The sequence below is a fragment of the Henckelia pumila genome, chromosome 3 (genome assembly GCF_033568475.1).
Source record: "Henckelia pumila isolate YLH828 chromosome 3, ASM3356847v2, whole genome shotgun sequence".
NCBI classification, from domain to species: Eukaryota; Viridiplantae; Streptophyta; class Magnoliopsida; order Lamiales; family Gesneriaceae; genus Henckelia; species Henckelia pumila.
The window spans coordinates 28,090,623-28,117,527 of NC_133122.1; the positions used below are offsets into that span (position 1 = coordinate 28,090,623).

General features: G+C 35.0%; 3 protein-coding genes across 3 annotated transcripts; 1 reads left to right on the top strand and 2 right to left on the bottom strand.

Moving 5' to 3' along the window:
- Positions 1-8,669: 8,669 nt before the first annotated feature.
- Positions 8,670-12,419, bottom strand: LOC140888329 (uncharacterized). The gene is made up of 4 exons (XM_073296011.1): positions 12,298-12,419; positions 11,831-12,146; positions 10,739-10,868; positions 8,670-10,405 (listed from the first exon to the last, which is right to left on the bottom strand). The coding sequence occupies exons 1-4, from the start codon at positions 12,417-12,419 to the stop codon at positions 8,670-8,672; spliced, it is 2,304 nt and encodes a 767-aa protein (XP_073152112.1).
- A 1,974-nt stretch (positions 12,420-14,393) lies between these two features.
- On the top strand, positions 14,394-16,887 carry LOC140888330 (uncharacterized). The gene is made up of 9 exons (XM_073296012.1): positions 14,394-14,618; positions 14,702-14,845; positions 14,929-14,994; positions 15,077-15,182; positions 15,268-15,682; positions 15,775-15,950; positions 16,014-16,179; positions 16,285-16,554; positions 16,633-16,887. The coding sequence occupies exons 5-9, from the start codon at positions 15,329-15,331 to the stop codon at positions 16,885-16,887; spliced, it is 1,221 nt and encodes a 406-aa protein (XP_073152113.1). The 5' UTR covers positions 14,394-14,618; positions 14,702-14,845; positions 14,929-14,994; positions 15,077-15,182; positions 15,268-15,328.
- Positions 16,888-20,077: 3,190 nt separating this feature from the next.
- LOC140888332 (uncharacterized) lies at positions 20,078-26,527 on the bottom strand. The gene is made up of 6 exons (XM_073296013.1): positions 26,437-26,527; positions 25,922-26,056; positions 22,047-22,365; positions 21,053-21,871; positions 20,874-20,961; positions 20,078-20,782 (listed from the first exon to the last, which is right to left on the bottom strand). The coding sequence occupies exons 1-6, from the start codon at positions 26,525-26,527 to the stop codon at positions 20,078-20,080; spliced, it is 2,157 nt and encodes a 718-aa protein (XP_073152114.1).
- Between the last annotated feature and the right edge of the window lie 378 nt (positions 26,528-26,905).

Sequence of the window (26,905 nt, forward strand, 5' to 3'; positions counted from 1 at the left end):
CTTATACGCCAAGTACTTCACAGAGGATGTGCGCAGTCGCATGATCCGGGAGTTTGTGAGTCTCCGTCAGGGGGACAAGACAGTGGTCGAGTACGTGAGTCAGTTTGAGAGGGGCTGTCGCTTTGTGCCTCTGATTTCAGATAGTCCACTAGAGAAGTTGAGGCAGTTTGTGGAGGGTTTGAGGGCGGATATCAAGCATGATGTTCGCATGGCAGACGTCCTTACTTATGAGTCTGCAGTCAGTAGAGCCTTGCGTTCCGAGGAGGGTCGGAGGGATATCCAGAGGGAGCAGCAGGGGAAGAGGCAGTTTCAGGCTGGGTATCAGCGACCATCTTCGCAGCCTCCTGCGAAGAAGCAGTTTACAGGGCCGGCTAAGGGCCCGAATCCACAGCAGAGGCCACAGCAGCAGAGGCCGCAGCAGCAGAGGGGCGGGGCCCCTAATGCCATAGGTTATCCTACTTGCCCGAAGTGTTATCAGATGCATTCGGGACCTTGTCTTTTGGGAGCAGGAGTTTGCTACCACTGTAGGGAGCCAGGGCATCAGATAGCTAACTCCCCGAGGAAGAAGAACACCGCTGGTAGAGTGTTTGTGATGCAGGCCGAGGAGGTAGATCCAGACACCTCCTTGATCACCGGTATATCTTACCCCTAGAATTTTAATAATTTTCCCTTGGTTAAAATTTCGTCTTTATTATGGACTTGTTGTTATTTGGGTTATTTAACTGCATGTTAGAATAGGAAGCATGTCTTACTTGTGATTAGAATTAAGAATTAGTAGTGTCTCGTTGGGGAAAATTTAGTAATGGTATGAAATTGTTGGGAATTTTTTGCGTGCAGGGAGAATTCTAGTTGGAGGCAACTCCACGTTTGCGTTGCTAGATTCAGGGGCTACGCATTCGTTTATCTCCCTGGAGTTTATCAGGCGGGTAGGCATCACACCTGAGAGTATTGACAGTGGGTATGATGTTACTATGCCGTCAGGACAGATTATTTCTACCTCGAAGGTCATTCGAGGACTGGAGTTGGAGCTGCAGGGACACTCCATTCGAGCAGATGTGGTGGTTTTGCCATTGAGTGGATTCGATTTGATTTTGGGTATGGACTGGTTGACAGTCTATGGAGCTTCGATTGATTTTCGTCGGAGATCAGTGTCAGTGAGACCTACAGTAGGCGACCCGTTCACTTTTCATGCATCTCAGAGCAGTGATTTTCCTCGGGTGATATCTCTTATTCAGGCGAGGAAGTTGTTGAGACGGGGTTGCCAGGGGTTTCTAGCGAGTATCGTCACGACTTCAGAGCCATCTAGCAGATCATTATCAGAGATAGAGGTGGTTCGTGACTTTCCGGATGTCTTTCCGGAGGATGTTGCAGGAATTCCACCAGTGAGAGATGTGGAGTTCAGCATCGACTTAGTGCCAGACACCGTGCCTATCTCTAAGGCACCGTACAGACTTGCTCCTACCGAGATGAAAGAGTTGAAGGAGCAGATTCAGGAGTTGTTAGAGAAAGGCTTTGTTCGACCTAGCTTTTCTCCGTGGGGAGCTCCGGTGTTGTTTGTGAAGAAGAAGGATGGCAGTATGAGACTGTGCATCGATTACCGAGAGCTCAGCAGGGTCACAGTGAAGAACAAGTATCCACTGCCGAGGATAGAGGATTTATTTGACCAGTTGCAGGGAGCTTCAGTGTTCTCCAAGATAGATCTGCGATCTGGTTATCATCAGTTGCGTGTAAGAGATGCAGATGTGTCTAAGACTGCTTTCAGGACACGATATGGGCATTATGAGTTCTTAGTGATGCCATTTGGGATGACCAATGCTCCAGCGGTTTTCATGGATCTTATGAACCGAGTCTTTCAGCCGTATCTAGATCAGTTCATCATAGTCTTCATTGATGATATTTTGATCTATTCTAGGAGCATCGAGGAGCATAGACAGCATCTTCAGACAGCCTTGCAGACTTTGAGGGAACATCGGTTGTATGCCAAGTTCAGCAAGTGCGAGTTTTGGCTTGAGCAGGTGGCATTTCTGGGCCACATTATTTCGAGAGATGGGATTGCAGTTGATCAGTCGAAGGTTGAGGCAGTGCAGAATTGGGGTATTCCGAAGAATGCTTCGGAGATTCGCAGTTTCTTGGGTTTGGCAGGATATTATAGGAAGTTCATCAAGGGTTTTTCCTCTATTGTAGTACCCTTGACTTCCTTGACCAAGAAGAATGCGAAGTTTATCTGGAGTTCAGACTGTCAGAGGAGCTTCGATCAGCTGAAGGAAGCACTCACTACTGCACCAGTGTTAGCAGTGACAGTACCACACGAGGAGTTAGTGGTGTACACCGATGCGTCTAAACTGGGTTTAGGCACAGTACTTATGCAGTGTGGTAAGGTTATTGCGTATGCATCGAGGAAGCTGAAGATTTATGAGCAGAATTATCCGACGCATGACTTGGAGTTGGCAGCAGTGGTTTTCGCTTTGAAAATCTGGAGGCACTATCTGTATGGAGAGAAGTGCAAGATTTTCACAGACCACAAGAGTCTCAAGTACTTCTTCACACAGAAGGAGTTGAACATGAGACAGCGCCGATGGTTGGAGTTGGTGAAAGATTATGACTGTGACATTAGCTACCATCCGGGTAAAGCTAATGTAGTAGCAGATGCTTTGAGTTGGAAGTCGTCAGTGGTCTCATGTTTGACCGTACAGTTACCACTACAGAGCGAGATTCAGAGATTTGACTTGGAGTGTTATCCGAGTGGTCATGCACCGAGCTTGTCAGTGTTGACGGTGCAGCCAGTTCTGCGAGATCGGATCAGGGATGGACAGTCTACTGATGAGGAGTTGCAGCGATGGAGATAGAGAGATGAGGCTAGGGGTAACCTCTTGTATACAGTGGTGGATGGTATCGTTCAGTACCGTGGTAGGATGTGGGTACCGAACGTCAATCAGTTGAGAGCTGAGATTTTAGCAGAGGCTCACATATCTCCGTACTCCATTCACCCCGGAAGTACGAAGATGTACAAAAATTTGCAGCTATTGTATTGGTGGCCCGGAATGAAGAGTGACATCGGGAGAGTGGTGTCAGAGTGCTTGACTTGTCAGCAAGTCAAGGCAGAGCATCAGCGTCCAGCAGGACTTCTTAGACCTCTTCCTATTCCGGAATGGAAATGGGAGAATATTACAATGGACTTTGTGGTTGGCTTACCGAGGAGTGCCAGAGGTTGCACAGCGATTTGGGTGATTGTGGATAGACTCACCAAGTCAGCTCATTTCTTGCCGGTGAGGACTACTTATTCTTTGACACAGTATGCAGAGCTTTACATCAGAGAGATTGTTAGACTGCATGGCATACCAGTGTCTATTGTGTCAGACAGAGATCCGAGATTTACATCTGCGTTTTGAAAGAGTCTGCACACAGCTTTGGGGACTAGGCTTTTGTTCAGCACAGCATTCCATCCCCAGACAGATGGTCAGTCTGAGAGGGTGATCCAGGTTCTCGAGGATCTTCTGAGAGCTTGTGTCATTGATTTTCGGGGCTCTTGGGAGACTAGACTGCCATTAGTGGAGTTTACCTATAACAACAGTTTTCAGTCGTCTATAGGTATGGCTCCTTATGCAGCATTGTACGCGAGGAGATGCAGATCTCCTGTGCATTGGGATGAGGTTGGTGAGCGGATTCTACTGGGTCCTGAGATTGTGCAGCAGACAGCTGACATTGTGACTCAGATTCGAGATCGGATGAGGACTGCTCAGAGTCGGCAGAAGAGTTATGCAGATGCCAGACGACGAGATTTGGAGTTCGCTGTAGGTGATCACGTATTCCTGAAGGTGTCACCGATGAAGGGAGTAGTGCGTTTTGGCCGGAGAGGCAAGCTTAATCCGAGGTATATAGGGTCATTCGAGATCTTGGAGAGAGTTGGCACGTTGGCCTATCGTTTAGCTCTACCACCAGGGCTAGCGGCAGTGCACAACGTTTTTCATGTATCCATGCTTCGGAGATATGTCTCTAACCCGTCGCATGTGTTGGATTTCGAGCCCTTGCAGTTGCCACCAGATCTAGTGTATGAGGAGAGGCCAGTGCGGATCTTGGCAAGGGAGGAGCGGAGGCTTAGGACGCGGGTCATACCGATGGTCAGAGTCCAGTGGCTGAATCACTCAGAGGAGGAAGCTACTTGGGAGACCGAGGCAGACATGAGGACTCGCTACCCGGAGTTGTTCGGGTAAGTACTTTAATTTCGAGGACGAAATTCAATTTAAGGGGGGGGGGGGGAGAATTGTAACAACCGGTATTTTAAATACGTAAATCCGCATGCATAATTAGGATATTTAATTATTTAAATTTGTGATTTATGGGTTAAATAATTATGTGAATTATTTGTGCATGATTTAATTTATTTTTAAGCATTTAACCCATAATTAGTGATTTTTATGATTTTTAGTATTTTAATTATTTTATCGCGTAGACGGGACCGTGGACGGACGAGATGACAACTTTCTAGCCAATTAATTTCATGAGCCTTTTTAGAGCCCTAAAATATTATTTTGAGTTTTATTATCTCAAAATTTTTAGTATTTAATTTTATATAATTTTAGGAGTCCATTTTTTATCCAAATTTAGCCATTTTAATGACTTTTAATTATTTTTAAAATTCCCTAAATTTGTAATTTCGGGATTTTTATATTTTTTAGCTTAAGTTATCAGATTTTAACTTTTATTTGGAGTGTTAAAATTCTATATTTTTATTTAAAACTTTTAATTATCCTAAAACCTATTTTAATTAAACAAAAAAAACCCCAAAACCTAATCTACCCAAAAACCTAACCGATCACTCACCTCCATCAGCCGCCACCCCCACTATTCATCATCTCCTTCGACCGAGACACCTCCAAGAACACCATAGCCACGTTTTTGAAGGTCCAAAGCAAGTCGTCGTCGTCCCGAAATCGTCCCACGCTCGTTTTTCTCTTCAAACTTCGGTGCTAGGCATGTTTTTATTCTACTTTTTCATACAATATCAGTGAATATTATGTGTGCATGGTGTATGCGTGATTTACTCTTGAAATTTTCCGAAAATTTATTTGAGTTTGTTCTTGGTGCTCGATTGGATGTATTCTCCATTCATGCTCACGCTTCTTCATTCCATGGCACGTCTAGCTGCTGGCCGAGGGTCTAGAGGGGGTGTTGGTATGGCCTGGACTCGAATCGCTCGAGTGGTTCGAGCCAATCGAGCCCAGGAGAGATGTGCGCAGACTAGGGTTTCGGGTTTGAGGCTTCGAGTTTGGTCCTGTGGGGTGCATGGGCCGGGGTCAGGGGCTAGGTTCAATCCGCCCAGACGTGGGCTATGTCTGGGCGGCGGCGCTCCAGCCAGGGGCAACCAAAGCAGACCGGCAGCATCCAAGGAGTGGCTGCTGCTCACGGCCGCAGCCGAGAAGGGATAGGGCGTCGGGTTCTAGGGTTTCAGTTGTGGTCCGGGTCGGGTCTGTGGTCCGGGTCGGGTCTGTAGGGTAGTGGGTCGGGTTAAGTTGGTTCGGGTCCGGGTTGGTGGGCCGGGCTCGAGTCTTTTTATTTTTAAAGTATTTTATGAATTAATTGGTTTTTGGGCCAATTAATTTGAAATAAAATTATTTGGACTCCCAAATAATTTTATTTGGGCTTTTAAAATTTTAATTAAGTTAGTCCATTAATTTTATGGGCTTTTGAGCCCATGAAAGTTATTGGGCCAGTCTCTGGGCTTTTGGGCCCATTGGGCCAGATTTAAGTAAATGGGCTTGAGTGTTAGGGCCAGCAGTCCAGTACAATCCATGAAAAATTTGCATGTGTCCTGATTATATATTTAATTATTTTTATGCATTGAAGTTATTTTAATATTAATATGTTAGTAAGAAATTAAATTAAATATATATGAAGGACACACATTTTATTTAAGTACATGCATTCATGAAATAATTTTATGCATAATTAATTGTTTAAGGTTGAGCAATAATAAAATATTTTTATGTTGGAAGTTGAAGTAGTGTGACAATTTAAGGGGGATTCGTCCCCATATGTGAACTATTGAAGGGCAGTTTACTGCCAATTTAAGAGGTGATTCGTCACCGCCACGTACGTTGGTTTCCACGATGATCAGTATTTAATGTATGATTTAAGGTTACACTACGGATACAACCATGCAATGTTAGAAATTTATCTGCTCAACAATATGTATGTATTATGTTATTTAAGTTAATTTAAGGTATGTTTATGCCATGATATTTTTTTTAAGCATGCTCATTCATGTATATGTTATGTATTAATATTTAAGTGATTTAAATTATTTTAAACCCTTGTTATGTTAGCATGTTGGGCCTCTAGGCTCACTACACTGGTATGGTGCATGTGAGTTCGTAGAGGAGGATGTAGCTCCTACCGGCGGCGAGGACATATGAGCGGACATGCAGTGACCCCGTGACCGTGATAGATGTCTGAGTCACATTGCATGATTTAATTATGTCAGCATGTTACACTTTTTAATTATTTTTCAGTGGTTGTGGTTTTGAATATTTACAGTGCATGCAAATTTTACATCATTTTTCTATTGCAGTATTTTTAATTAAATGTTTGACTCAGATATTTATTTTATTTAAAGAATGCAATTTTATTTAAGTTATTTATTTATTTATTTATTTTAAATCTTTTTATTCTGTGCATGTATGTATGGGCATATATGTGCATATTTTATTTAGTAGGTATATATATATATAAAAAAAATTCGCATATTTATTTATTTAATAATTATAGAGTTAGGGTCGTTTCAATTATTATTATTATTATAACAATTATTATTATTATTATAAGTATTACTAATACTTATTATTATTTGATGTTGTGTATATGGAGTTATTAGTATTACTAATAATTATTATATACACAAAAATTAATTAGTTTTGTATGGATTTTTTATTTATAATAACTTTAATATATAAATTTGGATAAAAACTTTTCATGTACCAAATTGAGGGATAATAACGTAAACTAATACTTATTATTATTATTATTATTATTATTATTATTATTATTATTATTATTATTATTACTAGCGACCGAGGCACACGCGCTGCGTGTGCGAGATAATTAAAGTTTAAAGTATCTTTTAATATGAAACAATGATGTTTTTATAATGAAAATTTTGTGTGTGATTTGTAATTACATTAAATATAATCATCGGTGTACTTACAATTTTTTAAGAAAAATAATTATATTTAAATAATTATCACCAATTCCCCATCACTATGTAAACATAAAAAATAATAAATGATTTAAATTCAATATCTATCATTATTTAAAAAATATTGAAAAAAGAAAATATTCATCTTCACCTTCACATTGCAACATTTTGTATCCCCTAATGTTCACTTATTTATAATAGGTAGACATAAAACTATTAAATGTATATATCTCATAAACATGAGATATAATTATTTGAATCAATTGTTCAAAACTTGTCTTCTTATTTGCGACGCTCGTAAAACTGCAGGAATAACAATTATAGATTGAGAATTTATTATATTACATTGAAGTAAAATTTAGTAAGAATAATATGTAATTTATGTAGTACCGTTTTTATGTCAATATCATTAGCAGGTCTGATTTTTTTCCTGTCAATATATAAATAAAGGTAAAAATGCAAGAGTATAATGAAATAATAAGTAAGGTTATTATTATTTTTTCCTTTCAACTATAAGCGCATATGTACCTGAACAATTTTGTTTCTTCTATCTCCCTTCGTTTTGCTATGCCTTTCTTTAAAATTAACGGGATCAAAAATTGTAAAACTTAAATAGACATTAAACACACTGCATCTATAAAATCTTAAAGAGTATATGTTGTCATACCTTCGTTAGATCCCAGCCTTCAATTCAACCAGTTCTCTTCATACTATAAAATAAAAAATATATAATCATAACTTTCTACGTTAAATAAAAAAAGGTAGACTGTATAATAAACTTGCTTACGCATGTCTCTTAATTTTTCGGAATATTTTTAAAATCAAACGTCCGAAGTCAATTATCTTCATTCCAATTGTGATTTTCCAGCCCAAACCAATAATCCGCGTCCTTGTGGGCTTTAAATTTATCAATGTCAATGTTAGATGAGATTTATTTATAAAATTATATGTAATTAGAATTAAAATAACAATTAATTAAGATATACCATATGCAACATAGCATTCAACCGCAATACATTTTGTTGATATATTGTAATAGCATCCACATGCATGAACTGAATATTTCTTGTCGCATCAGTGTTGAACTGCATCTTGAGCTTTATGATGTCGCCTGCTATTCAAAAACAAAAATGAGTTGTATAAATTAGTAAATAGATTTTTTTAACGATAATAGAAAAAAGAAATAATGATATCTCACATTCATGTTTTTCACATCAATTTGGTAGCAGTATGTCTCTATACACAATGTTTTTGGTGTACACCCCTGATCGATTTTGTAACTTTCCATCTTTGACTAAAAATTTTGTTCATCTTTGAGAAACTCCTCTAGAAAGTGCGACATATGGTTGACCATGACTAAACACATGATTACGCAAGAAAATACCAACATTTGGTATTGTTTGACCTTGTGCCTTATTTATGGTAAGAGCAAAACTTAATCTTATGGGATATTGTCTGGTGTCAGTTCAAATGACAGTCATGAATTTTCTTCACTTTTCATAGGCATTCGATGAAGAAAATATCGTGTACCCTTGTGAGGACCTGTTATGATTTTTTCATCTATGAAGTTCCTCCCAAGATTGCGGCATATTAATCTTGTTCCATTGCAGAGTCCGAGTTCAGGTGCAACATTTCGTAAGAGCATAATTGGACATCCTATTTTCAATGTGATTCGATGAGGTGGCAAACCACTTGGACAAAGAGAATTCAAAAACTCTTCTTGGAAAATATTGTGGTTATCATCTTCTACGGAGTCCCAAGATGTGTATATTTTTTCTTCTCCGGGAAATTTTAAAATGAGAATTTCATTGATTTCATCAACATCTACGTTTTTTGTAGTGATAATAGCTATTTCAACCATGTAATTTGCATCATGTACATGATCTGGCATATTTGGAAAAATAGAATCAATCAATTGTTGAATTGAATTTTCACTTTCCCATGGTATGATCACGGAATTCGGCAACTTTATAAAATTACCACCTACATTTTCTTCTAAACCATCACCAACACGTAAAAGAAATTGTGAGAACTCAATATCTTGGGCAGATCTCATATTTTGTTGTAAGTGTAATATCTTCACTGAATTCCAAAACGACGACCTTGAAATGCTTGCAGCAATTTGATCTCTCATTGATTCTCGTTTAACAACTGGTAATACTTGCCTAAAGTCACCACCAAAAATAATAGTTTTTCCTCCAAATGGCAATTGGTTATCCATTATATCTTGGAAAGTTTGACTGACAGCTTCAAAAGCATAACGATTTGCCATTGGAGCCTCATCCCATACCACAGTTGTCGCACATCTTATTAACTCTGCAAGATCTGGCTGCTTGTTAATCTTGCAAAGTGTTGATGGTCTTAGTGGTATTTGGAGGCGTGAATGTGCAGTCCTACCACCGGGTAACAATGTTGCAGCAATTCCAGAAGTTGCTACTGCAATTGCAATTTTACCATTTTTTCGTAACTGTGCCAGAATTGATCGATAAAGAAAAGTTTTACCAGTCCCACCTAGACCATCAATGAAGAAAATGTTTGAGTGATTGCGCATAATACTTTCCGTTATAGTATCAAAAGCCATCTTTTGATGCACGTTTAAATGTTCAATAAATCTCAAATCTTCTTCAGGTATTTCAATCGAGAGCTCATCCTCGATTATTCTTGGCAGTGGGGAATCTCCTAAGGAGTCGGTACTTATTGGTGGCAAATCAAAGTAATCCAATTTCTTTTTATATTGATGCAGCAATCGTCGTATCTCAAGAAGAAATTTATTTGTGATAAATAAACTACTTCCTAAAATAGATCTACCATAATCTTCAGACATATATAGGTTAAACTCATCCCAAAGTTCTCTAACTCCTGTTGATTGGAAGAACACCAATATGGACACAAACAACCTTCTTAATGAAGATGGCATGTTAGAAGAACATGCTTCCTGCAAGCATTGACGAATATAATCATCTTGTTGGAGAAGACCCCTCATTTCAGTTGCTTCTTTGAATGTTGTACATGTAATTCCATTTACTTTTCTAAGTTCCTCAAAAGAACTTGACCCTTTAACATGGTTCAAAAGTATACGGAGGTAAAACTTGTTGCCTTCAGATGGTGAAACAACATATATCCTTCCAACAACTTTATTTTGACTACGTCGACGCGTCCATTTTTTTCCAGATTGTATCCACGCATAATGTTGTGGAACTCCCGATATAAGTACTTCTCAACCATGGTAGGATTAGAATTCATTTTGAAAAATTTAGTAAGCATAGTCTTCGAATTGTCGTCATTTGCAAGTATATCGCCTAATGATTGCTCTGGATTGAAACGGATTAACTGCTCATTTGGTAAATGTATTTGCAACCGAATAACTGAAGGATACATCCTACTGAATTCAAATGAATAAATTCTCCAGATTGCCTCAGGAGGGCAAATCCACCTTCCATCCACATACTGTTGGATTTCATCACAATTTTGTCTATTACGTAACTCTAACGCAACACGATCAGGTCCTTTGTGAATGTTTATATATGTATTTGACACATTTAATACCCCCACATACTTCAACATTAATATGGCAATCATATTTCAACAGAAGCCACGGATTGTAAGGGACAACCCAACCATTATCAATGATTACTTGATCGTTGTTGTTAGATACAACTCGCATACCGTCACGTCTCTGATACAAAGGATATGAGTCATTACCTCGAGAAGTATATGAGACAAATGGTTTTGGGAAGTTCTTTTTGCACTTACCATCTTTCATACATGGACTATGAGGATTGATTAAACCACACGGTCCATGTATCATATGGTGTATAACAGCTTCATATAGACTGGGTTCATCTCTTTCTAAAGGTATTTCTGCACGCACAATTGAGTCAAAGTCGTTTGGAGTATGTAACTTATCAATGTTGTCAAATATAACCAACATGTGCACATGAGGCAGTCCCCTCTTTTGATATTCGATGACATATGAGTAAGAGCGAACTCTTCCTAGAACTCCTCTATCCACCACATCTTTCTTAAATTCATCGAATTTTATTTTGAATATCCTTGTAATCAAATCTGGACGATCTTGGGGAGATTTCCCGGGAAGTAGTTGCTATTTTATTTCATGCCAATTAGGATTGCATGTCATTGTAATCATTAAATCTGGCTTCCCATATGTTTGTACCAAAGTCATTGCATCTTGGTATCGTTGATACATATCGCGTGGGCTTCCAACGAATGTTGATGGTAGTACTATTCTGTGGCCAACATTTTCTGTATAATTTATTTGTTAGCGCATAAGAAGTAAATATTTTTTTAAAAAAATATGTTAGTTTGAAATTAGTTTTTTATACCTGCGTTGTTCTCTCTCCCATTTAAACAATCTTGTAGCCCTTGATAAAGGTCAGAACGGATGTTGCTTTGATTTGTATGGATCCACCTTAGTCTATGTGTTTTAATCTTTAGGTAGTTGTCAACTACGTATTGTTGTAGGAGCCGACCTCCGCGAATTAGTAATGATGAAGAATTTTCTCGTATCTAGTACAAAAGGATGGTTTTCATAACTTTAGAGATATATATACCAATATTTGAAGTTAATAAATAATTTATTTATTGATTAAGCATGGGGTGGTATGTTATTCTGCTAACCTGTAGCATATATGCGTAGTAGTTTAAGCATGTAACTCGGGAACCATCGTTGTTTCTGCTGTTTGTATCCCAACCATACGTACCATATGGCAAAAGGAGAGGATACTGCAGGGGATCATAATAACCAACGATATCTTGGATATTCATAAGATGACCACCAATTCCTTGTATAATAATGTCACGACTACTCAAGTTATACGAACATTCATTGTCAATGATAACAGCAGCAACCTGAGATGCCGTTGGGAAATTGTATTGACGTTGATTAGGTTGTTGTTCCTTTATGATGAGCTTGCAGCTAGGCATGTCTTCACGTCTGCCAATTTGCCGAAATACATGCACGAATGAATTGTATAGATCGAGGATGTTTTGTATTTTTTTTTAGCAGCTCTCATCGTAGTCCTTGATTTTCTTCAAGTCTATTGTCTATTTCATGATCTTTGTCTACAATCCACATCTGCATGTACCTCGGCCTAGAATTTTCATTTGGTAGAAGACTTCCGATTGAGTGATATATTGACCCATCAGCACGAAATGTATAAATTCCATTACAACCAGTTGCCAAAGATTCATCTATACTGACTCCCATCGATGTGAAAGAGAAAACATGATTATAAGCTCTAATATGCTATCTGAAATGCCTACTATGTTCATTGTTCTCATTATATAGCTCTTTCAATTCATTTGGAGATCGTATGAGATGTAATTTGGTACGTCGTAATTTGGTACGTCTAGAACAACAAAGCTTTGACAATATGGACAATGTGTTGGATTGGGTAAATTCCATTGACCATTATGTTGACTCTCATGGACATTTCTTGCCAAATTATGATATTGACGTGGACGTGAACCTCGTCGATCATTAGCAATTATGTTGCTTTCACTATTTCTTGTTCCTGTACTTCTATATAGCTCAATCTAGTAAAATATACATATATGACATGATGCAAATAAATTTAGAAAATAAATATGTGTGAATCCAAGTCTTTTGATTTTACATATATTTTTTATATTTTGTTTATTTATAATATAAATACACACATTTTTTTTGAGATAAATATAAATACACACATCTATCTATGTATATATATATATATATTGTGATCATTAAAGTTATTAAATAAAATATAGAGTTATGATAAATTTTGTGTATATGATTAGATCGATGCTTAAATAAAATAATGATTGTGTATTTTTCGTTGTTGAGAGCATTATTCTCATTCTACATTTTGTTGTAAACAATAAACGGTTAATTATAGTTAAATACCCAATCAAAAATTTGATTTTGGGTTCAGTACCCATGTCATAGATTTGGAGATTTAGGTACCTACTACAACAAATAAATTTTTTTTCACTCCCTTGTCTCCTTTTAAATTATTATTATTATTATTTTATCTAGGTTTTTAATTGAAAAATTATTTGCTCTCACTTCTCACGCCCTTCTTCTCTTCTTCTCTTCCCTCATTTTGACAGAATCGCCTGCACCAATTTTCATCATCTTCTCTTATCTCCAAATCTCGGCCAATATTCATCTGTTCTCCCAACATCTAGCATCCACGCTAAACTCACGGGCTTGCAACAGATTTCAAAGCGACGATCTCTCAATCTCGACCAATATTCATCTCTTCTCCCAACATCTAGCATCCAGCTAAACTCACGGGCTTGCAACAGATTTCAAATCGCTATCGTCGCTTTGAAATCTGTCAGTCACATGGAAAACGAGCAGAAGCAAAGCAAAAAAAGCAGTGAGTTTCTTCTGATATTTTTTATCTTCTAATATTTTTATTCAATTTGTCCAAGTTTTTATTCAATTTCATCTAGGTTGTTACAAATCTTTCGAAACTGTGGAAACCAATTTTAAAATTGGTGTATGCAAAATTTTGGAAATTTGATTTGTAGTTTTGAGAGTTCAAACTAGATTTATCAATGTTTTGTTTGGATAGAATTAGGTATAGACAACTCAAATAGTTCAAATTAAAAATATTCCCTTCGGTTTATGTTTTCTGTTTTGTTACCGTGAAAATTGTTTATCAAAATCTTATCGTTATGACTTTTGACACACGGTTTTTTTTTTGATTTAGAAATAGTACGAGAACGAGTAGGATCCGAGATGAAACGTAGTATCCGTAGGGAATATGAGACACCAAGCCGCTGCTCTGCTGCAGTATTTCGGAGTACAATGGAAGAACTTTCATCTGTAATTGAGAGAAGACAACTACAGTGGATAAATGATTCTCCATTCTCAGAATGGTTGAAGATGCCAAAGCTTAGCTTTAGTTGTTTGAAGGTTGAGGAAGTGTTGAGCAGGTTTGACGTTCAATCTTTGTCCTTCAAGTTTGGTGATGGTAATGTATCGGTTCCTTTTAAATCGTCAGAGTTTTCCATTGTTATGGGGTTAAAATATGTTGGACAACCAGTGAATATTGATTTGAAAATGGAATCTTCCTTTGTAACTCTTTATTTTGGGGGTAGTGTAAGCAAGGTAATCCGATCAAGTATTCGTTTGAAACTTCTTGAACTAGCACGTAAGAAGAAAAAAAAATATGTCGAGGACTTTGCGAGGATGTTTATCTTGTATTTATTCAATTGTGTGATTTTTCCGGTTGGAAATTATACAACTCCACGATTTATTATGCCATATCTCGATGATCTGGATCATTTCTTTGAATACTCGTGGGGTGATGCTGCGTACCGATTCCTTTGCGAGAACATGGCTGCCCATATCGGTGGTGAACAAGGTGTAGTAGAACGAAAGAAGTATCTAGATGGTTGTTTAGTGGGGTTGATGGTTAGTATTTATTGTCCTTAATACATTGGTCATATATAACATTTCTTCTTGTACATACTTAATCTAAAAATCTTTCAATGTAGGCATGGTTGTATGAGAGTGTACCTTTGTTTGCCATTCAGACAAGTATTAGGAAATTTCCCCGTGTGTTTCGTTGGGCGAAGTGCAAAATTCCTAACAATTCTGATTCTGCCGAAGAATTGTTTAACACAATTACGAGAATGAAGGTCCTATTTGATATGTCATTTTGATATAATATTATCCAAAATAATTATAAGGTTCTAACTTTGCGATTTTATGTTATAAATAGATTGTTCCTATAGTTCCATTCCCTAACGAAAGAGTGTTTGTTGAGGAGATATCTTCCAGCGCTGTGGTACGTGAAGTGATGCGTATTTATACTTTCTCCAATTAATTGTAATGTTCTTAAAGTTTGTTCTGTGATTGATTTGTTACAGGTAATGTCAACAACGAATGAGTATATTTTGAAAACAGATGTCACTCGTTTGGAGAAGATTGTTAGGGAACAGTCTTCTGAGATTGAGAATTTGAAACGCAGATACGGTTCGAAAAGTAGTTCTGGAAAAATTAGTAGTCAAAAAAATTCTGGTGGTAAGGATTTTGATGACAATTTCAATGACTTATATAGTGTGCAGATTGAGACACAAGTTCCAAAAATTCATGAAAATGTGAATGATGTTGCTGATGAAATGGAGGATGGATTTGAAAAGTTAGATGAGAAGGAAGGTGATAAAATGCAAGTAGAAAATGAAGTTGAGAATGAACCAAAGAAGATAGTTGATGATGTGATTGTGGATTCTATTAAAATGACCTCAAAGGATGACGGAGAAGCCTCCGGTCGAAATATTGATGATCGTGTTTCAAAATTGTTGGTTGACGAGAGCGATGCTGCAAGTGGATTTGATCCTAAGAAGATTGTAAACATAAGAAAGAAAGTGGAGCACGCGAGTAGGAGTAACAAGGAGAGTTGGATGAATGTGCCGAGAAGAGTTTCAAAACGATTGAGAGAGAAATCTAGTAGTTTGGTTGGTAGTACGATAGAGGTAATAGTAATATATTACGTATAGTTGTTTATTTTCTTTATTTGATATGTGACTTATATTGCTTCTATTTGAATTATTGTGTGTTTCATTAGGATGACTACCTCGTAGATCTTGATCGTGTTGTTGAGCAGGTGACACTAGATGTTGGACAGGTGGTGGAGGATCCTTTGCAAGTATACAAGGGTCGGACAGATTTTTGTGGACACGATTTAGTGACTGATTCAGAGAGAAAAGCCATTACTTCTTTTCTTTCACGAGAAAAATTGGAGTAAGTCATCATGTTTATTACATTGTATATTTTAACTAGTGCACTGAATTTTTTTTTACACAGTTGTGTGGTGTGGAATGACTCATACCTATCAGTGGAAGGACCTCAATTATGTGATCTGTTGTTTGGCAATGATGTCCGGGGAGAGATAACAGAATGCTACCTGAAAATTTTGTGCCGCTCCAATAACCACGACCTCCCCATTTATACGGTTCAACCTTGGGTTCAGGTTTGTATGGCTACCTTTGTAATTAACCGTATTTCATCCACTGTTCTTCTATTTATGTATTTAAGTATTAAAATTGATTGTTGACAATTTAAATATTTTTTGTAGCGTGATGTATTAAAAGTACTTGGTGAGCATTACAAGAACAAATCACTTGAGGATCATCAATACGTGGACTTCCTCTCGAAGTGTACGAAGAGTACTGTGGTGAAGTTACACGATCTAAATAAGGAAGTAATGATGATATGCAGATATGTATTATTCCCTATTGGTGTGAGATCCCATTGGTTTTTGCTTGTGTGGAATAATGAAAAAAAGGAATTTGTGGTGAGGAACTCAATAGACAGCTCATATGACAGGACAAGTGCGAGACAGTTTGTAAGTCTTTCATTATTGTACCTCCCTCATTATGTGATGCAATTAGTTCACTATTACAATAATTCGATTTGTGTCCAGGTTGAATTTCTATTAGGATACTTGAGGCTGTTCAAGGACCTTGACCTTTCCAATTGCACCGTGGGATTCCCAAATTGTAGAGTCCAAGGGCCTAATCCCGATTGTGGTGTGTTTACTTGCCTATGGGCAAAGTGTTATGCTCGTGATGACCCATTTACATGGAATCATCAGACTGATTGCAAAATAGACGGTATAAGGGCATACGTTGCTGCAGCCATCCTAAGTGACGAATATGGTTTGAGTAAAATGAGTTGACAGAAATGATAATGGAGTGGACAATGATTTTTGTTAGTGTATTTGGTAGTTTGGTTGAACATACTGGTGCTTATTACACCATAACTATTTTTGGTGTATTGATCGGATGCATAACTGTGTTGTTGATGAATTTGGTACTGTATCAGGGAAGTAAAAACGTTTTTTTACTTGATTTGCTACATAGTGTACTACTTATCTATGTAACTGATACTGCAAATAGGCTATGTTATGCTTCATGTTTCTTCTACTGTATTACTCCAATCGTCTATATTATGTTTCTTTTATCTATGTATGGACAATGTACCACATTTAACCAATGCTTATACCATACTCAGACATTATTGTACTTTATTTGCAAGGGCTTGTACTACATATCAATAAAGTTTGTACTGTTTTTTTGCCAATGCATCAGCACCACAATGGAAAACATTTATGGACGATGTACAACATTTTACCAATTCTTATACCACACTCAGGCATTATTGTACTTTATTTGCAAGGGCTTGTACTACATATCAATAAAGTTTGTACTGTTTTTTTGCCAATGCACCAGCACCACAATGGAAAACATTTATGGACGATGTACCACATTTAACCAATGCTTATACCACAATCAGGCATTATTGTACTTTATTTGCAAGCTCTTGTACTACATATCAATATAATTTGTACTGCATTTTTGACAATGCACTAGCACCACAATGGAAAATATTTACGGACGATGTACCACATTTAACCAATTCTTATACCACACTCAGGCATTATTGTACTTTATTTGCAAGGGCTTGTACTACATATCAATAAAGTTTGTACTATTTTTTTGCCAATGCACCAGCACCACAATGGAAAACATTTATGGACGATGTACCACATTTAACCAATGCTTATACCACAATCAGGCATTATTGTACTTTATTTGCAAGCTCTTGTACTACATATCAATATAATTTGTACTGCATTTTTGACAATGCACCAGCACCACAATGGAAAATATTTACGGACGATGTACCACATTTAACCAATTCTTATACCACACTCAGGCATTATTGTACTTTATTTGCAAGGGCTTGTACTACATATCAATAAAGTTTGTACTGTTTTTTTGCCAATGCACCAGCACCACAATGGAAAACATTTATGGACGATGTACCACATTTAACCAATGCTTATACCACACTCAGGCATTATTGTACTTTATTTGCAAGGGCTTGTACTACATATCAATAAAGTTTGTACTGCTATTTTTACAATGCACCAGCACCACAATGGAAAACATTTATGGACGATGTACCACATTTAACCAATTCTTATACCACACCCAGACATTATTGTACTTTATTTGCAAGGGCTTGTACTACATATCAATAAAGTTTGTACTGTGTTTTTGACAATGCACCAGCACCACAATGGAAAACATTTATGGATGATGTACCACATTTAACCAATTCTTATACCACACTCAGGCATTATTGTACTTTATTTGCAAGGTCTTGTACTACATATCAATAACATTTGTACTGTTTTTTTGCCAATGCACCAGCACCACAATGGAAAACATTTATGGACAATGTACAAAATATTACGAAGTAGCATACCACAATAAGGCATTATACCAAATTTTACAAAGGATCAAACCATAATAAGACAATATTATACTTCATTAGAATGCATAAACATGTGATAGTCATGATTGATACTACAATATAAGACATTTTATAATTAAACATGTGTTAAATAACATTGATGTTACAAATTTTGGACAATGGATACATAGATAAGATTGTTTTAACCATAAATGTTACAAACATATACAATGATCGAATACATATGCATGTGTTTGGTAATCATCATATATGCAAATAAATTAGACATTAAAATGCATAAACATGTGATAATCATCACTGAAACTACTATAATAGAAATTTTATGTATAAACATGTGTTAATCATGTGGTACATCATCCGCAAATGTTTTCCATTGTGGTGATGGTGCATTGTCAAAAATGCAGTACAAAATATATTTATATGTAGTACAAGACCTTGCAAATAAAGTACAATAATGCCTGATTGTGGTATAAGCATTGGTTAAATATGGTACATCGTCCATAAATGTTTTCCATTGTGGTGCTGGTGCATTGGCAAAAAAACAGTACAAACTTTATTGATATGTAGTACAAGCCCTTGCAAATAAAGTACAATAATGCCTGAGTGTGGTATAAGAATTGGTTAAATGTGGTACATCGTTCATAAATGTTTTCCATTGTGGTGCTGGTGCATTGACAAAAAAACAGTACAAACTTTATTGATATGTAGTACAAGCATTTGCAAATAAAGTACAATAATTTGTCTTAATGTGGTATACTACTTAGTAATATTTGGTACATCTTCAATACATGTTTTCATTGTGGTGTTGATGCATTGTCAGAAAGGCAGTATCATTTATATTGATCCGTAGTACGTGTTCTTAAAAATTAAGTATAATTTGTCCTGATTGTGGTATTCTGTTTAGTACAATGTAGTACATTGTCCACACGTTTTCCATTTTGGTGTTGGTGCATCGTCAAAATGGTAGTACCAAGTATATTGATCTGTAGTACATCAGCTTCCAAATTAAGTATAATAGTGTCTATTTGCAGTATAAGTTACATAGATAAGTAGTACACTATGTAGCAAATGAAATAAAAAGCGTTCTTATATCCATGATACAGTACCAACTTCATCAACATTACCAAATAGAATATCAACTTCACCAAAACTACCAAATACACTACCAACTTCACCAACACAGTTATGCATTCGATCAATACACCAAAAATAATTGTGGTATAATAAGCACCAATATGTGCTACATATTCATTACATTTAACATGCAAACAACAAAAGGTATATCAAGACATATGATTACCCAAAATATATAATCTATAGCGTATGAGTGCTGACAAAAATAGCCCTATCTAGCAACTATATTTCTTCTTTGCATGTCTTGTGATTGTAACAAAAAAATAGCCCATCTACATAATATATCACTTCTTTGCATGTTCTGTGATTCTGACCAACAAAAACAGCCCATCCACATACTATATTGCTTCCTTGCATTTTCTACGGTTATGCCCTGGTTTGTGACACCGTGCGCACTTGGTAACACATTTCTTTACTTGAAACAGGAATCTTTGTGTCCTTCTACGTCCTGGCTACGATCGGACATCCGGAGGTCTAATTATATCGCCATTAGAATGTGGTAAATCAGCATTGAAATCAAATGTAGGGATTGGATTGACAACTGCCGCATAAGCTCTCCGATAATTTTCAACTTTGTAGCAAGAGTCACAAAAGTCATATATTGACAAACCCTTTGACTCAATAGCAGCACAAGCATGGTTACAAAGGATCCCATTAATTTTCCAGATTCTACATGAGCAACTCCAGTTTCCCAGATCCACTGCACAACTTTTATCACCATCCAAAACCTCAAAAAGCAATGAACTAGACCTATCAACCTTCAAATTTCGAGATTTAGTGTAGTTTTGTAACAAACTACTTTCTGGCTTAGGAGATAGGATTCCAACCATTAGGAGAGATGACTCTCGTCTTTTATTCATCATGCTCATTATTTGTAACCGTATTGTATCAATCATGGATACAATTGGCAAATACCTTGCGGGTTTAACCCAACTATTCCAACATTCTGCTTGATTGTTGTTGATTATGCCCCATCTTTTTCCATAAAATAAGCAATTTGCCCAATTCTCGGGTTCTGAATTTTTAATAAATTCTTCTGCAAGAGGCATTGACTGGATTATACTAGTAATATGAACAATAAACTCACTCTCAGTTGCCGCGTATGCTGCTTTGTGGAATATAGATTCCCAATACTTTTTGTTGTGCAATGGATACTTCTTCAAAATATAAAATTTAAATAAAACAATATTAAAAATCTCGCATACAAAAAATATTATTTAAAATAAAATGAACTATTATAGCACTTACCCGCGTACGAAAATTATCCACCAAGTGTCGTAGACAATATGCATGGTGACTACCGGCGAATATATTGGGGATTGCCTTAACAAGACCACTATGTCTATCAGAAAAAAAAAAAAAAAGTGAACTATGAGAAAACTATACAATTTTGCATTGTCAAGACTCCCCTCAGTTTCAAACAGAACCATTCCCAGTTAGCATCATTCTCAGCCTCCACAACCGCAAATGCTAAAGTGAATAGGTCATCATTAGCATCTTTTGTCACAGCACTTAGTATGCAACCTTTGAATTTATTTTTTATATGTGTTCCATCTAAAAAAATCAACGGTCTGCATCCCTTAACAAATCCAACAATACATGCATGTAAAGATATAAAAAGTCGTCGAAATTTGTTCATTTCATCAACCTCACAATCAGCCCAACTACCAGGATTTGTTTGTTTCAAAGCATCACAATACCACCTCAATTTATCAAAACATCCTTTCTCTGTCCCATAAAGTTGATGCATTGCTATTTCTTTCCCCATCCATGCTGTATGGTACTTCAATTCAACGCCATATTCCCTATGAATATCTCTTACAATTGCGGACGGTCGGTATGATGGTTCTCCTCTCAATTTATCTTTAATGATATTCGCCACCCAAACAGAATCAGCCTTTGGATGGCCTCTGCTCCGAAGATTTGCCTCTTCACATACGTGCTGAAGACAACATTTTCTAATTCCAAACGTTCCATCTGCCTTATATTTGGATGCATATATTTTCCATGCACAACCACTGACATTACAAACAACGAAGACCTTTTGTTGGTCATTTTTCTTATACACGAACGATCTCATGGTAGCAATAGCATAGTTTTTAAGAACCTTTCGAAACTCATCAGCATTTTTAAAATTTTGCCCCTCTCCACGAATCAAATGACTCCAAGCATCAATGGAGTTACTTTGTAGAACCATTTCATATTGAGATGCACTCGAAGAACCATTATCCGCATCAAACTCATTCCTTAATTAAAGAAAAACAACAATAAAATATTTCAGTAAATCACTTGAAATACCAACATCCATATCTTAAATAAAATGTACTTACTAACTGTATGAATAAATTAAAGGTAAATTGGAATATTTATTTCTATCGTTCGGGTGTAGCACAACTAAAAACAGAGAAAGACATGAATTACCTCAGAATATTCTTGTCACTTGAAATAATTTCTTCTTTTCGGATTACTATCAAGTCAATGATGTTTACTTTCATGTAGACAAACAATCGGATCATATTACTAACATCTTGATCTTCATTCAATGTCACATATAACTTTCGGTGAGGTGCAAGATATTGTAAGAAGGTTGAAGAAGGATTGATTTGATCACATTTTTTGCCAAGTTGCAAATACATCTGCATTAGACTCATATCCTCCTCTATTGTAAAGATAAACAAATTCTTACTGTAAGAACAACTTCCTAGCAGCATCATACCACCTTCACTATTGACTCCACTATCTTCAGACAAAAAAAAAAAAAAAGTGTTATGTAAGCTCAACATTTGTCTAGTTTCAAAAAAAAATTTACTTTGGGGATTTTCTCAAACCTACTGGAAAATGAAATTTACTTTGGGATTTTCTCAAACTTACTTGAAAATTAACAATGACAATCATCCATTTAATATAGTTTAAAATCGATAACATTACCAAATTCAAAACAGTAACGAACACAAGAATGAAAAATATACAAATAAAATCAAGATCAAAATAATGTAACACAAATTGCATTAAAAAATAGGACAAAGGCGACAAACAGAACAGAAAAGCCCACTTCCTCGTTTTCTTAAGTTCGGATCTCTTCTTCCTGTCGTCGCCCCTTGCAAAACTTTTCAATAGCTGTCGCAGGCCAGTGGTTCTTACGCCCCATGGGTTTTGCTATGGTTTCCTACATTGAGGAGAATAAATGGAAATATGTAGATAGAATCTGAGGAGAGAAAGAGAGAAAGATAGATGATTTATTTGGTTTTGGCTTTTCTTCCGTTGGTAGGCTTCAGCGATGAGATGGATGGATGAGTTTTTTGGTTAGGGCCCGATGCATTAGAGATTGGGGGAGGAAGATGACGAAGTGAGAGAGAGAATAAAATATTTACATATAATAATGAATAAATAAAAAAAAAGGGAACAAAAAGCTAAAAAAAGTCAATAGGGACTTAGAAATAAATTTTGTAATGCATTAGGAAGTCAAAACTAAATTTGTCTGACATTGGTACTGAATCAAAAATTAAGTTTTGGATTGGGATTTAACTCCAAGTCCCCCAACAATAAATTATACCCCATTTGATAGAATTTTATTAAATTCATTCATAATTTTAATTTTTAAAATAAAATATACCTTAACTTGTTATTAATTTCATCCCGCCAACTGTCAAAATGAGTTAAATTTTGAATATAAGAAAATACACAACTCAATTATTGAAAAAAAATTGTTATAACATATACATATATATATATATATTGTGACCATTCAAGTGATTAAATAAAATGTAGAGTGATGATAAATTTTGTGTTTCTGATTAGATTGATACTTAAATTAAATTATGATTGATAATTTTTCGTTGTTGAGAGCAATATTATTTTCATTCTATATTTTGTTGTAGACAATAAATTATAACCGATTTGTTTGATTTTTAGTAAATTCATTCATAATTTCAATTTCTAAAATAAAATATAACTTAACTTGTTATTAATTTCATCCCGCCAAAGTGAAAATGAGTTAAATGTTGAATATAAGAAAATACACAACTCAAGTATTGAATTAAAATTTTTATAATATATATATATATATGCCATTAAAGTGATTAAATAAAATGTAGAGTGATGATAAATTGTGTTTTTTTTATGTAACCACGTTTTTAGTAATTAAAGTTATTTATTGAAATGCAATTAAAGAAGCAATTATGTTTTTTAATTAATACAAAGTATAATACGGTGTAAAATGATACAATGTCATTAAATAGATGAACATATAAAAAATAAATATATAATGTAATATTTAAATAAATATTATAAAATAATAAAATATAAAATTACAATTTATAAATGCAGATAAGATCTTGATTAAAAAATTCCAGATCTATTCAAAAAATTTCGAATTTTATGAATTCAAAATTGTAGAAGAAATCTTTTGATCTTGCGTAATTTTTTTCCTCAAAATATGCTTGCTCTTAAGATACATTAACAACTTTGCTCTTATCAATTTATGCGTAACTTTTCATAGAATTTTTTAAATTTTTTTATTATCTCTAAAAAAATTATTTAATATATTAAAAATTTTATTTGTGGATATACTATTATTTGGTTTTTAACATTGCTAAAAATATTATTTTGATAATATTTTAGATTTTTTTTGTTATCTAAACGTTTTTGAACTTTGGTAATTATATATTTTTATTATATAATACATATTTAAGGTTTTAAAATGTTGAAATATATCAATTATTATATTCTATTATTATTTTTTAATGTAATAATAGTAATCCGATTAGACTGTCCGATTGAACCGTTTAATTTAATTTATGGGTTTACCGATTTGGTTATGAAAACATTGATATCCAGTACATCATATATATGTGATGTGTCAAACATATTATACAAAATTTAATATCGATTAATATAATATATGTTTGAAATACCTTGAGGAGCATAATTTGTGGGTTGTTGACATGTGCTTGTACTTTCACGAACAAAATTTGATGTTAAACTCTGATATGGTATTGGTTGTACATGACACATTTGCTGAATCATGGCGTCATCAGTACCTTGTATGGAAAACAAATTTAAAACATTATTCAAAAAAAAATTTGAAGAAAATAATTGTTGGAATTGTAACTATATTTTGTGATATATGTTTAAAAAATAAAATTAAGGAATTTTTTTAACAATGTAAATTTATGTATGTTAATTTGTTTGTAATAAAAAAAAACCACGTGTTTTTTAGTAATTAAAGTTATTTATTGAAATGCAATTAAAGAAGCAATAATTTTTTAATTAATAAAAAATTAATACGTTGTAAAATTATACGATGTGATTAAATAAATTAACATATTGAAATAAATATAATGTTATCTTTAAATAAAAGGTATAAACAAATTAATAATAAATAAAATTACATTTTGTAAATGCATATAAGATTGTTATAAAAATATCGACGTGAACATAGATATTGTGATATACCGAACATCTCTAATCGTACTGTGTTCAATATAATCGACTCATATAATTATATGCAACTGAATCTTCCGTATTCAAAATTCTAGAAGAAATATTAGGACATGTCAATTATGGGATGTGTTAAACATATTCTACAAAATTTACTATCGATTAATGTACTTTTAATTAATTAAAATAACTTGTGAAGCATAATTTGTGGGTTGTTGACATGTGCTTGTAATTATACGGACAAAATTTGATGTTAAACTTTGATATAGTATTGTTCGTACGTGACACATTTGTTGAATCATGGTGTCATCAGCACCTTGTATAAAAAACATATTTAAAATATTATTCAAAAGTAATTTGAGGTTCATAATTGTTGGAATTGTAACTATATTTTGTGGCATAGGTTTAAAAAATAATAAAATAAAGGATTTTGTTAGCTAATTATCAATTTATGTATGTTAATTTATTTGCAATAAAAAAACCACGAATTTTTTAATAATTAAAGTTATTTTTTGAAATGAAATAAATAATTAATAATGTTTTTAATTAAAAATAATAATAATACGTTGTAAAATGATACAATGTGATTAAATAAATGAACATATAAAAAATAAATATATAATGTTATATTTAAATAAAACGGGAATTTGGAGATAAATCCCCAATCAAAAACTCAAGTTAATGATCAGTCCACATGTCATGAAATTGTATTATGCAATTCCCAATACCGCAAAATCTTTGTTTCCACTCCCTATTCCACATTTTATCAGATTTTTCCTTTAAATTTTATTTTATTTACCTTCTTAATTTTATTTCTTCATTATTCACGTCACTTTTCTTCCCCTTCCCCAATTTACCATCTCCACCCATTTGCATCTCTTCTCTCCCTCTCCAATTCCTATATTCCATCGAGATAGTTAAATCTCTCCCTCCTCTCTTCTCCTCAACGTCGAGAACCCACACAAAATCCATGGTCCATAGGAACCCATCAACTGTGGGTGAAGACGAGCTGAAAAGCAAGCGAGAAAGTGAATCTTTTCTTATTTATTTTTCAATTTGGTCAATTTTTCATTCGATCTGTGTCGGAATGTTTTAATCTTCTCAAATTCTTGAAAATCAATTTTTAAAACCAATCGTATGTCCGGTTCTGAAAATTTATTTGTAAGTTTGACAGTTCAAACCTGATTTAGTGGATGATTTGTTTGAAGAAAAAGATGTATATTTGGGTGATTATAATACTCACAAAACGAGTGCAATCTTTTTTGTGTCAACACTTTAATTCAAGATGAGTAATTTCCCCTCCATTTTCTTCTTACTGTTCATGTCATGAGAGATGTATAATGTATTAGTGGTATAACCTTTGGAGTATTACTGTCATTCTTTGCTCCAATGCCCACGTGATTGATCTTATCTAAGACTTGCATTCTCGTGGCAAAATTTTTCCGGTACCTTCCCGTGTACATTTATATTTGTAGTATCATTCATTGAAATGACCAAAGTTTTACCAGCACAAGTATCACGAAAGTGATTACATCGTATTTAGTTTGGCCTTCTAATCTTGTTATGATTTCATTGGCAGCCTTTTTAGATCAAAATGGTTAATTTTATTATTTTCCCAAATTACCAAATGTTTTCCTTCTTTTCTTTACGCTTTTTCTTTCTCCCAAAATTCACGCTTCCTTATCTCATCTTTGAGGTCTCACGCCCCCTCATGTGTCAATTGGAAAAAACCTCGCAAGAAAATGACATCAATGGAACCAATCCACTGGCCACTGCGATACGACAAATGAATGTTTTGAAGCGAGCCGTGACAAGGAACAAGCAGAAGCAACGCATGAGAT